The sequence below is a fragment of the Danio rerio genome, chromosome 15, assembly GCF_052040795.2.
Source record: "Danio rerio strain M-AB ecotype USA chromosome 15, GRCz13ab, whole genome shotgun sequence".
Taxonomy (NCBI): Eukaryota; Metazoa; Chordata; class Actinopteri; order Cypriniformes; family Danionidae; genus Danio; species Danio rerio.
The window spans coordinates 19442454-19457500 of NC_141035.1; the positions used below are offsets into that span (position 1 = coordinate 19442454).

Here is a 15047-nt window from a genome sequence, read left to right on the forward strand (position 1 = left end):
GACTCATCTGCCCTCTAAATGTCTACAAGAATGTACAAATCACAGTTTGAGGTGACATGTTATTAATGGAGGTAACTACAGTGATATTTTTCTTTTGTGGTTCTTTCCTCTTGTGCTCTCTAAATTTAGGCCCTAAGGTTATATGAGTAAATGAGGTCCTAAATTCAAGTTCCTCGGTTCTGTCATCCTGTTACCAGAGCTATTAGATTAAGAGCTCAAAGTGAACAAGACTTGGAAATTAAATTGTTTATTACCATGGCTACAACCAAAAACAAAAGTTAACATCCATTAAAACGACATGAAAAAGAGAATCTGCAAGAGTTTACTTTTACATTTGCCTGAAATGCATCCCTAAGGCCAGTCTCAGAGCACAAAAGCGAACGTTGGATAAAGTAATAAAACATAAATCTTAATTGTGGACACTGTCAATCAGCTGATCTGTCCCGAACATTAAAAATACACATTCCTATACAGACATAAACTAGGAAGGCAACGGTATTGTCAACACCCTGATATATCTTTGGTCTTGTTCTTTCTCTGGAAGCGTGTGTCTGTGGGGTCAAAACCCCTCTCTCCGGCCCCAAAAACGGCCCAGCTTGGGGTCTTAGCCATATAGTCCATTGCTGAGAAGTTCTTGGTGCCTCCGCTCTCTTCATATTGCTGAATGAGCTCCTGAAAGCGCTCATAGTCAATCCATGTCCACCACTCTCCATCAACTTTGAACTGCAGAAAAACAGGAAAGAGAAAAGAGATAAGAATAAAAAACATAATTGACACAGCCATGAAAATTGACTGACAAGGTGTTCACATTGACTAATTAGGTTTTTCCAAACATATTAGCTTCCAGCCAGGTAAATCTCAGGTTAATAGGGACTTTCTTTTAGGCAATGGGTAGTTATAGGAACTAAGTCATAGGAACTAGCCACCAGCTAACAAAGGTTAAAATTCTGTGATGTATTCTCCGAAAAATGATTTCCTTCCCATTCTCCGGTGTGCGGAAGAACATGTCATTCACACCTTCACTATGTACTTTAAAGGACTGGTTGACAGCAACATCAAGCTCTGCAGTCAATAAAATCTCCAACTGGAGAATGGAGGACACCATGACTGATGTGGAGTTTACACTGTGTGGTGTGTGCTTTTGTGATCGGTATGTACCTCTATGTATTGTAGAGGTATGCAATTGCAAACCAAAATAAATGACTGGCTTGAAGTGCTACACATTATGAAGGTTGAGAAAAGAACACAACCCTGTAGATAAAGGCAACAGGTAAAGGTCTAAACATTAGCTTTCTTTATTTTTGTGATTTGTAGCACATCAAAATACAGTACTGTGCCCGTTTCTTATGCGATGCATTTGCACAATCACTGTACGTTTATGCGTATAGTTTACTATTTTAGAGCTAATTTAGTTCCCCCAAATGGAATTTCTAAAAATAAAATCCTTCCCAGTTCCTATGGTGTTAACGTGTCAAAAAGTGGATGCCTTCACCATTTTTTCTTGAAACTACTGCAGGACTAGAAACTATGTGAACATCTCTCGTTAGTGACACAGACACATCAAAGAGCTGTCAACTTCTAGTGATTAGAGGACACTGACTCTTAGTGACCGGATGTAAACCTGGCAATCAACATGCAGCAAAAGTTTAGAAATGCTCTACTTTATGCAAATGTAAATCAACTTTTTACAAGCTATTCCCAATGAACATGGTACATGTTCCATAAAGAAAATCAGATTTCATATGGGATATGATGTGAGAAATCTTACAATGGCTTTAAATAATCTGCAAAGTTGTATTATCTTCTTCCAGCTTGGCACTTGGGCTCTAGTCTGTGACTGAGTATCAATTTCATTTAGTAAGAGTTGTGTTCTTTGACCAGTTCAATCAGTCCGGCTGAACCTCGACTCTCAAGCTTTGTTTCTTTATGAAGGTGTAGACACAGTTTAGCTCTGCTTGTTTTCCCACCCTGTACATTTAATCAATTTCCATCAGTGCCTCTAAACCATTCTTCAACAAAGGCGTAAAGAGTCCTAGTGGGGAGCTGCACTGATTACATTTCACACTGCACTGATGAGATGCTTTACTGTGAACCATGCTCAGCATGGTGATCCAATCAGCTATAGGCATCAGACTCCTGTTTCTTCATCTCTTGACATACCCTTTCTTTCAGACCTACTCATTGCCACAAAATCAATTTAGGTGTATTGTATTTTTGCTCTGAAAAGGCCGCTTGGGTCTCTGATTGGGTTGCTAGAAGCTTGGGAAGTGAAAGACATGTCTCAAAAGTAACTATAACCTGATTTCTAGTAAAGACCTGTGGAACTACATCCGTAGAACAGGCATGTTTTTTAGACAGCGGAAGTGGAGGGCTATTTCCAGCAGCTAACAAAGCTGTCAGTAAATAAAGATGAGTATACAAGCTTGTGCACTACAACTGAGGGCGGGCTCACACCATGTACAGTTGCCTTAAACTGTGCCGAAGGATGCTTGTCCCCTATTCCGTCTGCCCCGACGGCCTGCACTCTAAATGCATCTGAGCCGGAGCACACTTACGTCATCGATGATGCACTGGTCAGTTAACAGAAGAGAAGAGCTTTCGCTCAGCACAGTGAAGATTGCTTTAGTTATATAATTTTAGTTGTTTGATATGCAATGACACGCAGTCAATTAATTCACCGAACAGATCAGTTACTTTTGACGCTCATAAATAATCATAAAAGTCCTCATGCTGCAGGTATTAGGAGATTTGCTGAACGTGCAGCTGTTGTGCAGTGAAGTGTTTGCGTCTTCAATAAACTATGACAGTTTGCGTTCAATGAACAGTAAGAATGATTGATAAATCCATATGAAGCAGTCCTTTAAATGTCACATCTCGTATTCAGTTTCGGGCTCAGGCGTGCTTTGCACTCACACTACAAGCGTACAGCACCAAAGCCCAAGTGAACCTCGCTCTGGCACACCTCTACTGGTGCCCAACTGAACTGCGCCTGAGCCCAATTCAGAGCACTCACACTTCTCAAACGAACCGGTAAAACGCACCTGGGCATGGTCCGGATAGCATAGTGTGAGTAAGCCCTGAGAAGCAAACCTTCTTCCTTCTACTAAAAAATTACAAGGTTACAGCCTCCTTTTAGTGCATATGATCCTTTCCCTTGTGCCATTTAACCTCAGTTTAGCTGCTTACCTGAAGCTTCCTGCAGGCAGCCTCTAATGCTCTCTGCAGTCAGTCTGTAAAGCCTAAAGCAGTTTGCTTCCTCTGGGAAACGTTCTTCCTCAGCTGCATGCTTTTATTACAGAGTAATTTGCTGAGTTGAATCACTCTGCACCCTTCTTACAGATACTAAGCAGTCAGAAGATGAAGTGTCCCATGAGGCCCAACTCATCTGCCCAGGAAGGCCACTGATACATCCCCTACCACTTTTAAGATTTGTCCCCTGCTTGTCATTACACACAACTGTAGGTTCAGCCCAGCATTCTCCGATCTTACTCGCATAAGGAAACTACTGTTGGGGATTGACTAAAAATATAATTGCTGCTAGCTTGTTTACGCTTGTTACAGCTGAACAAGCTGATTGAGCAATAATCAAAACCACTTATGCCTTCTTAATAGAGATGGGAAGTCAAGTTCATTTTCACCATGAACGATTTGCTTTAAAAGAGCAAAACAAGCTAGGTCTTTTTTTAATCCATTCATTCTAAAATACTCAAGTACCAGAACATTTTAGCATGTATACAATAAAATGCAAAGTTTGAAAAAAGAATATTAAGTTTAAGATGTGATAAAAAGCAAATTAAATACAACACTGGCCAATACCATTTAAAAAGTTTAATTATAATTGCACCAAGCAGCAACATCCCGCTCTTCCTTGTGAAGCCAATACGGATGTAACTAAAACTGCAATTCATCAACTCGCCTTTGGGAGCTGGCTCCAGGAAGTCCTGATGTTCACTGACAGCAATGCTAAATTGACCAATTTTACAGCTGATAAAAACATGTGTGTAGCCTGGTACAAAAGAAGATTTTGGTGTATATAGCTCATATTACCCTTCTTGACAACTGTGAGGGGAGTGATTTTTTTAAGTAATTCATCCATTTAGCTTTATAAAGTTATAATAAGTCTGCATAATTAAGAGCGTGACCACTTGAGTGACAGTTAGGTCTTGCTAGTCACCGTCACATTAGCCCCTGAACTCAGCATATATCTCAAATTTTGTTTTGTTTTATGTGGCTTTACACATTTGATTGTCTTTTGGAATTATTTCTTACAATTATCAGATGATATGGCATGCTGTGCACTTAATTGTGCTCACAAACCGTTCAAGTTGCCTCCATTTCCCAGCTGGTTTCTCTTCTACAATCATTAGTTAGCCAATCAGATAAATCCAAACTCACTATAAGTAGCTTAGCTAAAATTACTCCCTTATCTTCGTTTTCCAAAGAAACCCCCCATCGACCCCTTCTCCCCTTTTCTTTCTTTACCACTGCTTGATGCTCAATCAAGGTTATCAATTATCTCCAAGCTCAGGGTTCTCTCCCGGGACAGCATGCCAAACCTGCTAACATTTGTCAAACAATATCTAAGTGTGAACTCTTGAATATACCATCTCTATAAGTGTATTTGTTTTACTTCAGATAATTTATCATTAATAATTTTCTTTAAAGCTGTAATGCACTGCAAAATCTGACAGATTGATTTGCTGTAGGCTCTAGAACAGTCATCTGTAACGTTGTCATACAGTGTTCTGCTTGGATTTCATCAATAGCCTTGCATTTACTAACACAGACTATATTTGAAGTATTTGGAAGAAATTAGCATTTTCCGCCTGTAGAAAAACATAATAAGAATAATGCTTAATGGCTCAATATATAATAAGTGTTTTTAAAGTCTAAACACTTTATTGATATAGTACACAACCAAGAACATGTGGTCAGAACACAAACGAGTCGCATATAATGAAGTATAAAGTCTGTAGCTCCACCTCATTGCCCTTATTTGGTATCCCTTGGTCGGTGAGATGATGCATGAACAAAATGGCAACAGTTAGCCACACCTACTTGTAGCTTCATTTGTGCTCTTCGGAAACCTATCGGTGACATCGCGGATACTACGTCTATAATTTTTAATATCTATGGTTTGCACCAGATAAATAGCCCCAAAAGTTGAACTTTAAATTATAAACTTCTTGCTTGGCAAGCAAATTTCAAATTAAATTCACAACACAGCCCAAGATGGAGAAGACAGATAGCAAAAGTGAACTTTAGATGCAGTATTTGTGAGTGGGAAACTGGCAGCATTTGTATTTTTGCAGTGCAAAATTATCCACATTTGCCTCGCCAACAGATGGCCATGCCATTGAGAGAGTGCACTTTAAGGTCCCATTCGTTTGTAAAATTGCTTCTGCACAGCTAACTGGGAGCACTAAGCATATGAAGTCACTATGCCAGTGAGATTTTGGGATGCCACATCACCCAACACAGATTGCAGCCTCTCTTTCATTCCCTAAACGCTATAAACATCCCCCCAAATTAATGATGCTCTGTTCTGTATGGTGCGCTTTGGGGCTTCTACAGTCTGGTGCAGTTACTGTGAGACTGCTGAGACTTAAAAGTTTAAATGGGTAATCTTGTTTACGAATTAATGAATGTTCATAAGGCCAGCTAAGGCTTTTGAAAAATGCAATATGCTTCAAGGCTACATCTCTTATTAGTGGTGTGTGCTAAGGCAAGCATCTCTATTGCCATTGCTCTTTCTCAGGGCTGAAGTAATAAACTTTAGTGCATAATTTGTCCCACACAGCTTGGGTTAAAGCCGGGACATGCTCAAAGAACAAACAAATAGACAGTGTTATCTACTCGTGTCAGATGCGTCTGGGTCTAAAAGCTCCTCTTGAACAAACCAAAAGGATTATAGGCAACTGCAAGCTACCATGCATGTTCTGCACTTTCATGTAAGGCTTTAAATGTCTACATCAGCAGGTATCAACAGCAAACATTTGGCTTTCAAAAAGGGAAATAAGCCAAGCTGGAGTTAATCTGTGTAAGAACTAGCCCAACAGACTTGAGTCATCGGTCATTGTTGAGACCAATAGCAACACTGTTCTGTTGCTGAGATCATTTGTTTCTAACAATCAGGATGTTAAAAGAAAGTTCCAAACACATTTTGAATGAGTGATCCAGACCATATTGACAGAATATCACAGGACTCTATGTAGTTTCTTAAAGGCCCTGCTCATTCTCAAAATTACATAAGTGGCAAGCCTGCATCCTCACATTTTAGAAAACTGAGCTTCTTCTTCATATAGAACTCTTGCTAAATTTAAACCCTTGTTTAACCCTGCTTTACATGCTTTATATACTGAAAGTTGAGCTAAAGGGAATTAGAAAATAGTGCATGAAGGAAGACTTTGAGGATGAAGCAGACAAAACTTTGAGAATATAAGCTGCCACCTTTCACACAGAGAAGAGCTGTAAATTCCTTCAGAAGATTTAACCTCTTCACGATCATTGTGAATAAATGGTGAATGTTTGTAACCCTGAAAAAAAAAAAAAAACGATTGCGACAGCTAAACAAAGTCAATGCAATGAAATGCTGTCAGTGGCCTTCCAAGGTCCAATGTGAAAAATGGTTTCTTATCACAGGAACAATGGGTCTTTTTAGCTGCCTCGTGAGTCATGGTCAAGCTGAAACAAGGGTTAGAGAAAGTCCCTGTGCGGTCAGGGGCAATGTGTTGATGAATGAATTTTCACATCAAATTCAATGTCTTTTCTTATAGATGTCAGTCAGAGGCAATGCAAAGAGAAACCTTTAGCATGCATTAGGCAGGGACAAAAAGCCTTGCAGCAGAAGGCACAGCAGTTCAGAGCAGGAGTGACAAAGAACGGCTTTATCATCATTTGAATTTTGGGAAAATGACAGTGTGATGCCCAATTTGATGCCCAAAATTGAAAAAAACGTATTTTTAAAATTGTTCTGACACGCGGCTGTGCTGATGAAGTAAAGCTGAAGTAAATCGCTGTACTTCATTGAACACGTGCACTGTTTTAAAACATTTTAAACATGTGAAACTTACTCTTATTCACGTTTGATGATGATTGATGATCCACGATGTATAATCATCCACGACATGATTATACACAATTGATTACCGGGACATGTTAATGCGCGCAGCTGTCAATCAATTTGGTGGGTGGAAGGACCGCACTCCTACGTCAAGTTGCTTTCGGTCTGAAAACCGCTCCAAGTGGTCCACCGTTTATTATGTTGTTAAATGGAAAAATGGACTGGGTGTGTTTATATTACCCCAATATGATGGTCTATACTCTATATCTACACATATGTCTGTCCAAACAGCTTAAAAAGTAGATTTTTCACTATAGGTGCCCTTTAATAAGAAGTTTATCTTAGTTGTGCAAGCGTTTATGTGAATTTTCTAAATGTCTGCATATCTTGATGTTTACAAAAAACATTTATGTTGCATTATTCTAAAAATGTGCATTAAAACTTGTTTTCATCTAACAAGTTTTATTGCAAATTTTTGGAATATTGCAACATAAATGCTGAATGAGTTTCAATCTTGACTTTCATTCTATGTAACTACACGCCTAATAGGAGCATCACAACGTACTGATAAATCTTCAACAGCCAATCAAGGCATGTAGAGGAATTATGCACAATCTATGAATAATACAATTGGCTCGAAACATCATGAGAGGGCAGAAGGGCTGAAGTGCCCGTATGGCACTAATCTTCATCCAACAAACCACACACCTCAAAGAAGAGAGTTCTTCATTAGTCTTTTGTTGGCATTATCATTGTATTGGCACTCTACTCTCACAGGGCTCACATCCAGCCTCATTGGCTTCCCACCAACAAAACTCTTCACCCTGTTTCCAAACAGCTTAAGATGAGGTGGTGGCGGACTGAGCACCCGCTCACGTAAGTGTGAGCTTGAGTGGAGGTTGCTTAGATGGCTCACATCGACTATGACTTTCCACAACTGCAGCTCATTTATAGCTGTCATGATGTAGATCTTCACCATGAGACAGGAAATGAATGGAACTGCTTTTAAGGTTGTAAAGAGGTGGACATGTGCAATTACAGCCCCTTTTGAATATAACAAAAGCGAAGCTGAATAAATGAACAGGATATTTAGAATATCAAGATGATAAATGAGGAACGTGCTGTTTTTCACGGTAAATTAAGTAAAGTAAGATCCAAAGCCTTCACAATCAGAAACAGTATGAAATTATTCGACAGATGTTAAATGTTTTCATGCACACATGATGCAACATAACAGTCAAGTCACTTAATGGCAAGAAACAATGTGATGTTTGGTGTCAAGTTTAACGATTATTCTATTACTGCCTTATTATTGCGCAATATTTTTAAGAAGAAAAAAAAAGTTAAAGAGTATAAAGGGTTTTTAAGAGTTAAGATTCTTTAAAGTCCGCATGAAATGCGAAAGCGCATTCTTTGTCTTAAGGTGAACAATAATCCGTATGTTTTGGGAATCTTTAATCTAAATCTAACCATTTGCTTCAGCAGTTCTTCTCTGATGTCAGATTGAGCAAAATACGCTTAGCCACGCCCATCCAACCATAAGTTTAAAACTCCACCCCCTAATCAATATTACGTTTCAGTAGGAAACACGTCATCATACTAAGGTTGTTAGATTAACTGAAATTAATTGCAATTTGAACAAGCGCAATTTCTAAATCGCCATACAGCACAATTTTCTGTATGCTGTACAGAATTTTCAAGTATGCTGTTTGAATCAATCATAATGCAGTGTGCCTAAACAAAGCGCAAGAAGTAGAGATTGAGCTTAATGACAAATAGCTTGCATAAACAGGGGCGATGAGTTTAGCACAGGAGGACTTGGTGCCAAAAAAAGTTAACATCTGTGGTGCGGGATTACTTTGGATGCAGGAAGGCTGACATATCGCAGAACCATATAATTTGTAAGACCTTACAGTCACATATTGCAGCTAAAAATATTGCGCGAATAAAGATGCGCGAATAAAGCAGCGTTTCCATCCAACAAGTCAAAGAGAACAAAATCATCACTTCCTGGTGCCAAATATCAACAGTAAAAACTGAATTTACTGCGGTAGGAGAAGCTGCGTCAATCTTTATTTAATAAATGACTTGCACCTCAAAAGCAGTAACGCGTGGTGGTGTTTAAAGCTGTGAGAAGCAGAACGCAGATGCTCTTGACAGTCTTGGGGTAATTAATAATATAATAACACTAATAATCAAAGGGTTAAGGCGTTTTAGAATGACCAAAACAACATTTCAGATGTTTTACAGTGCACTTAGCATGCTGGTTTGTCCATTTACACACATTTCTATCATCACATGATTTCTTATAACAAAATCACATGACCTTTTTATGCACATACTGGAATTTGTTCGGTAAAAGTGTTTCCATCATAGTTTATGCGCATATTTTCTTATCAAATAAAAAGTTCATCCTACTCATTTTATGCACACAAGTTTTTATGCGCATTTTTAAAAGTTATGTGCATCTTGGCTGTAGCAGCATTTTGCTCCAAGCCGGTATTTTTGTAAGGGTAAACAATGATGGGCGAGTTCGTTGCGAAACTTTTTCTCATTGTTTATTTTTATCACATCTTGTGCCGTCAAATCAGTAGCACCCGTCACAACATACAAACTCACGGTCTCAGGCTCTTCCCTTACACCCCGGCCTACTACCTTAGATGCCTTAAATGCTGATTTGCATCGACAGAATAAGTCTTCATTCACAAAATTAAAAACAATAAAGCCAATACTCAAACATAAATAATATACAAAAAGCAAATACTCAAACATGAATGCAATAATTATTGAAAGTAAACTTAATAATATTCAAATCATCCAATCAACCTATGCATTTCAAACATAAGAATAGAATGGCTCCAACATTGGTGTTTCCATCAACTGTTTTTATGCGCATATCAAAATTGCGCATAAAAATTTGTGTATAGAAACGTAGCTATTGTTAGTCAACCATCAATCATTGTCTCAGAGGATGACAAACTAACAAAACATTGCTGCAGTTCTGATACATTTTATTTATGTAAAAAAAATAAAAAGGACTTGGCATTTGAGTGTTCTGTTTGTCTGTGGTAATTAGTCTACCGAAAAGTGTGTATTCAAAGTATGAAGCTAATCGGTCAGTTCTTGTTACTTTACTCATGGTGCGGCATTCTGAAAAGTTTACGTTTTCAACTTAGGCTGGAATACATGCAAGCATCACCCCCAATATACGCGCACAAGCCGCATTGCCTCTATTGGAAATAACAAACTTGTGTGCCCAAAAGATACAATATGTGAACAACCTACTTCACGGCAGCAACACAAAGAGGTTTATAATATATTAATGACAAAAGAAAATCTGTGGACATGTACAAAAGAACACACAACTAGATACTGTACATGGTCAGGCAGAATATCAAAGCCTTACTTAAGTTTGACGGGGAACACAGGTAGCAGTCTGTTTATTTATTTTGCCATAGGTCTTTTCTAGAGACAATCTGTTACACCTTTACTATGTGATTGTTTTTGCCTTATGTCTGTTTTAGAAACATGTTACATGTCTTTGATAAGGATCTAATTCTTTTCCTTTGGAAATATGTTTCAGATTCACACGTAAAAAGTCTGTATGTGTCAAAATCGTGACTAAAATTGAAATCACAATATTGTTCGAAAAAATCGTGATAAGTTTCTTTTGCCCATATCACACAGCCTAACATCATACTGGAAAAAACTGCCAGCAACTGCAGCTCACATGAACTCATTAACTTTAATGTAATTACGCATTTTAAAATAATTATAAAAATAATAAGTGACAATTGTGGTACTTTAAAACAAGCCAAGTTGTATTCATTTAAGATTGTCTCATAAGCTAAAGCATTGTGGACCCCATTGACTTTCATAAGTATAAAAGCAGTTGAAACATTTTTTAAAATATCTTACTTTGTTCAACAGATGACAGAAGTTTCATTTTTGGACGAGTTCCAGTATTTCCCCCAACCAAAAGACATAATTTTTTAAGCAGAAGAAAAACAGATGGCTTTATGTCTTTAGTAAGGACAACTAAACCTTGTGAAAGACTCAACATAAAATCCCATGCAGGAATATATGGTTCTTGATTTCCGAATACAAACAGCAAATCAAAAAGGATATTGAAGCGCCATATAACACTTGCACATAAATATGTTTTTTGTTTTGAGAGAAGAGCGCTGGTAAGGGCTCGCTGCCCACGCAAACCATTAGAGAGGCTGTCACAAGAAAACCAATGTAAAACAAGAAAGGCTGTGAGAATGACTAGCGCTGTGTCAGGAGACGGCATAAAAACACAGGAAGCAAGGTTTAACCCTTCTTCACCTGGATGGCAGTTTAATGCAGGAACCCATATCGACACCTGCTTTCAATGACATTAACAGAAATGACAGTGGAATCTTTTATATAACTGTTTTACAGGGATGTCTGTTAATATACATTGACAAATAAATATAATAATGTTGATACATTAACTCTTAACCCTCCTGCACTTCACCCATGGTATGCTAAACCTATTAGTTAAAGGAATATATATAAATATATATAAATGCTTATGTATATATTATCAATTAAAAGAACTGGTATATGAATGATAAACAACAAGTTTTGCTGTATAATTAATGAATATTCATTTTAGCATGACAGAACTATCTAACTACAGAACTAACTGAAATAGTACAGCCTTCTTCTTGGCCAGTGTTTTCAATCATGTTGGTCAACAGATCTGTTTCTATGCTCCTGTTTTAAATGCTAGACACAGCATTTTAATAGATGATATCTTGAAGATTACAGCGTTTTTAGAGATGTAACGACTCACCTGACTCACGATTCGATATACGATTCACGATATTAATCTCACGATTAAATCACGATTTAAGGTGAACAAGAGCCCTTTAGTTTTTTCTCAAATGCTGCACTTTTTTTTTTTACTAAATAACATCTTTTCTGCAATAACTAAATTGACATTTTAAAATAAAATGCCTATAAAAAGTGAATAATACAACTAAATAAGCCTCATGATAATAAACACACTAAAACTCTGACTGCAGCTCTAATACAGTAGTAATGTACATTACTGTACAGCTTTCTCTTTCAGTCTGAAAACATCTTCACACTTTCATACGAAAACACTGAAGCACCATGTGATCTCCATAATGTTAGCACTCGTCAAAGCAAGCGGAGCTGCCAATCCTCCGGTCAGTGTGGTTTGGCCTTTTATTAGCGTTTTGCATTTAAACGTCTGTGACAGTAGTTTCTCACTGTGCAAGTGTAAGTAAGTGTCTTTTTGCAGTATTTGCACAGTCTGTGTTTGTCTGACGCACCTCACCACTGTCAGTTTAGTCTGCCACCCCACACCACTGCTGATGTGCAGGTAAAGCTAGTTTGTGCCTGTAAACAACCCTTCTGTTCAATATATGTATTGCAATTCATTCAACATTTCTACCAGATTGAATCATCACATATATAAATCAATTTTCAACCGACTCACGGTGAATCACTACATCCCTATGCATTTGTCTTATGTATAAACAAATGCAGGCCCTTAAACAAACTTTTTTTGCTCTTTTTTGGCTTTTTGTTGTGTAATGCAGTGTTGCCAGATATTTCTACAAAAAACTAAATATATAATAAAGAAATGAATCTTTTTTTTTTACAAATTGGATACAGAATTGGTAAGCAAACATTCATCTTCCCACTTTATGAATATCCTAAGTATCTTATTACTGAATTAAGTCACATTAAGTATTAAAAACATATACAACAATTTGTATTATTAGGGTATTTGCAGGAACCCTAAAGGTAATTTCAATACCTTTTTAAGACTTTTTAAAGGCCTTCTAAGAATATTGTAAGACATTGTCACCACTTCAACTTCTAATCAGTATCAAATCTTTAACTTCATACAGTTGTTAATAAACAGTTGTAGTTAAATGAATCAATGGAGCACAACCATGCAATGGAACTCAGATAAGCTCAGAAGCAACAAAGCTTAAAAAGAATAAATTAGGCAGTTGATTTCTGCGAAAGGCTACAGCCACAGTTTAAACTTGTCTTTCTCCAACCAGGAGTATGCAAGCTTACATTTTGCCGTCTGTTTCACTCTATGGTTTTGCTACATGTGGAAAACATCAAATTACATTCCCGCGTTTTTCGCAAATTTTGTGGCATCACCCGGATGGAGGAGTTTGGCCGGACGTGCCCTAGCCCGAACTAATCACGTGGATCGAGCACACAGTTGTTACTATTAGAAGAAAAATAAACATATTTATGCTTTTTTGGAGTCAAACACTTTGGACAACGCTTAAACAAAATGTAAACCTAATAAAAAAACGTGATTAAGACGCTTTAATACCTTTTAAGGGGCTTAATTTTCTCATAATTGATTTATCAACTTTAAATACTTAAGACCCCACGAACACCCTGAATATAACACTTACATAAACTATATCTGGCAACATGGCAGAACAGAAGCTTCTTCCAAGCTTATTCATTCAGCAACATGATTTTTAATAGATAATTTTTTTAAAAGTAAATGTAGTACATTTTTAAAAATGTAGTGAATTTACAATTTTTTTGTAATTTTTTTTCTATTAATAATAATACACTTTAATAATAATTTAATTGAAATAATAACAAATTGTAATATTTTTAATAAATGGAACTTAAAGAGATACTGTAGTTCACCCAAAAACAATTGACAAAAATATGACAATTTACTCACTATTTAATATTTATTGTTTTATGGCTTTCTATTGAACACTAATGAAGATATTTTGAGAATGCTGAAAACCTTTAACCACTGACTTCCATAGTAGGAAAAGCAAACACTATGAAAGTCAATGGTTACAGGTTTCCAACATGTTTCACAATATCTTCTTTTGCTATCAACAGAAGAAAGAAACTCTTATAGGATTGAAGTAATAAGTGAGTACATGATGACAGAATTTTCATTTTTGGATGAAATGAATTCTATTTTTGAACATGAAAAATGTTCCTCATAACAGGTTAGGTGCCTGATAACAACTGAAGCATCATTTCTATGAAGAGAAGTAATGGTGTGTGTCAAGTGTGTGTGTTCAGGGTTACCTTGTGGTTTGCGAGTAACAGACAGTTGGAATGCTCGTGTTCGCAGGCAATTTCATAGTCTGGCAGCAGGTTGGCTAGTTGCTGCACGAAGTAGATGACCTCCTCATGCCAGGGTACATTGGCCATGGTCAGGCTACTGGCTGAGCTCTCGCCACAATACGTCACTCCCTAGAGGAAGGGCAAAAAGACAAAAGGGACAAAGACATTAAATGGGATTAAGATGCTCTAGCAAGGAACACCGAATGATAAAATGCCCTTATAAACATTTAATTTAGAGTACAGTCAGTACTTATCAGATTTTTCCAAGAAAGACACTTTGTTTTGTTATAAAATATAAACTTGTGACTTATGCAGATTTGTTCTTGCATCTAATTATAGAGGCGCATGAGGTATTGGTTATCTGATATTGAATATTAAAATGGATTAATTAGAAAAAAAAAAGCCATAATAATACCAGTCAATAACTAGTATAACAACAGTTAAATTTAAATTATTTCAAAATTTTATTGCATGCATATTGGTTAATAACTGATAACAATCATAATATTATGCATGCCTAAATTTTACAATTATGATTAAACAAATCCACATAAAGCAAATTATGCACTACATACACTAATTAAAAACAATTGTTTAATACTGCCAATAACCAGTATACACTCACTGGCCACTTTATTAGGTACACCTGTACAAATGCTCGTTAACGCAAATTTCTAATCAGCCAATGAGGCAGCAGCTTACAGCATTTAGGCATTTAACGCGATCAAGATGAACTGCTGCAGCTCAAACTGAGCATCAGAACGAGGAAGAAAGCTGATTTAAGTGACTTTGAACATGGCAAATTTGTTGGTGCCAGACAGGCCAGACAGTATTTCAGAAACTGCAGATCTAC

At 37.1% G+C, this 15047-nt stretch overlaps 1 protein-coding gene across 2 annotated transcripts in view; it reads right to left on the reverse strand.

The window, feature by feature from the left end:
• Window positions 1-231: 231 nt before the first annotated feature.
• Window positions 232-15047, reverse strand: part of tyw1 (tRNA-yW synthesizing protein 1 homolog (S. cerevisiae)) — a 129615-nt gene continuing 114799 nt past the window's right edge. For both annotated transcript variants that reach the window (XM_087283138.1, NM_001077156.2), the window contains 2 exon segments: window positions 14156-14323; window positions 232-723 (listed from right to left, as the gene is read on the reverse strand). In XM_087283138.1, coding sequence (XP_087139264.1) covers window positions 502-723; window positions 14156-14323 — 390 coding nt within the window. In that variant the 3' untranslated portion in view covers window positions 232-501.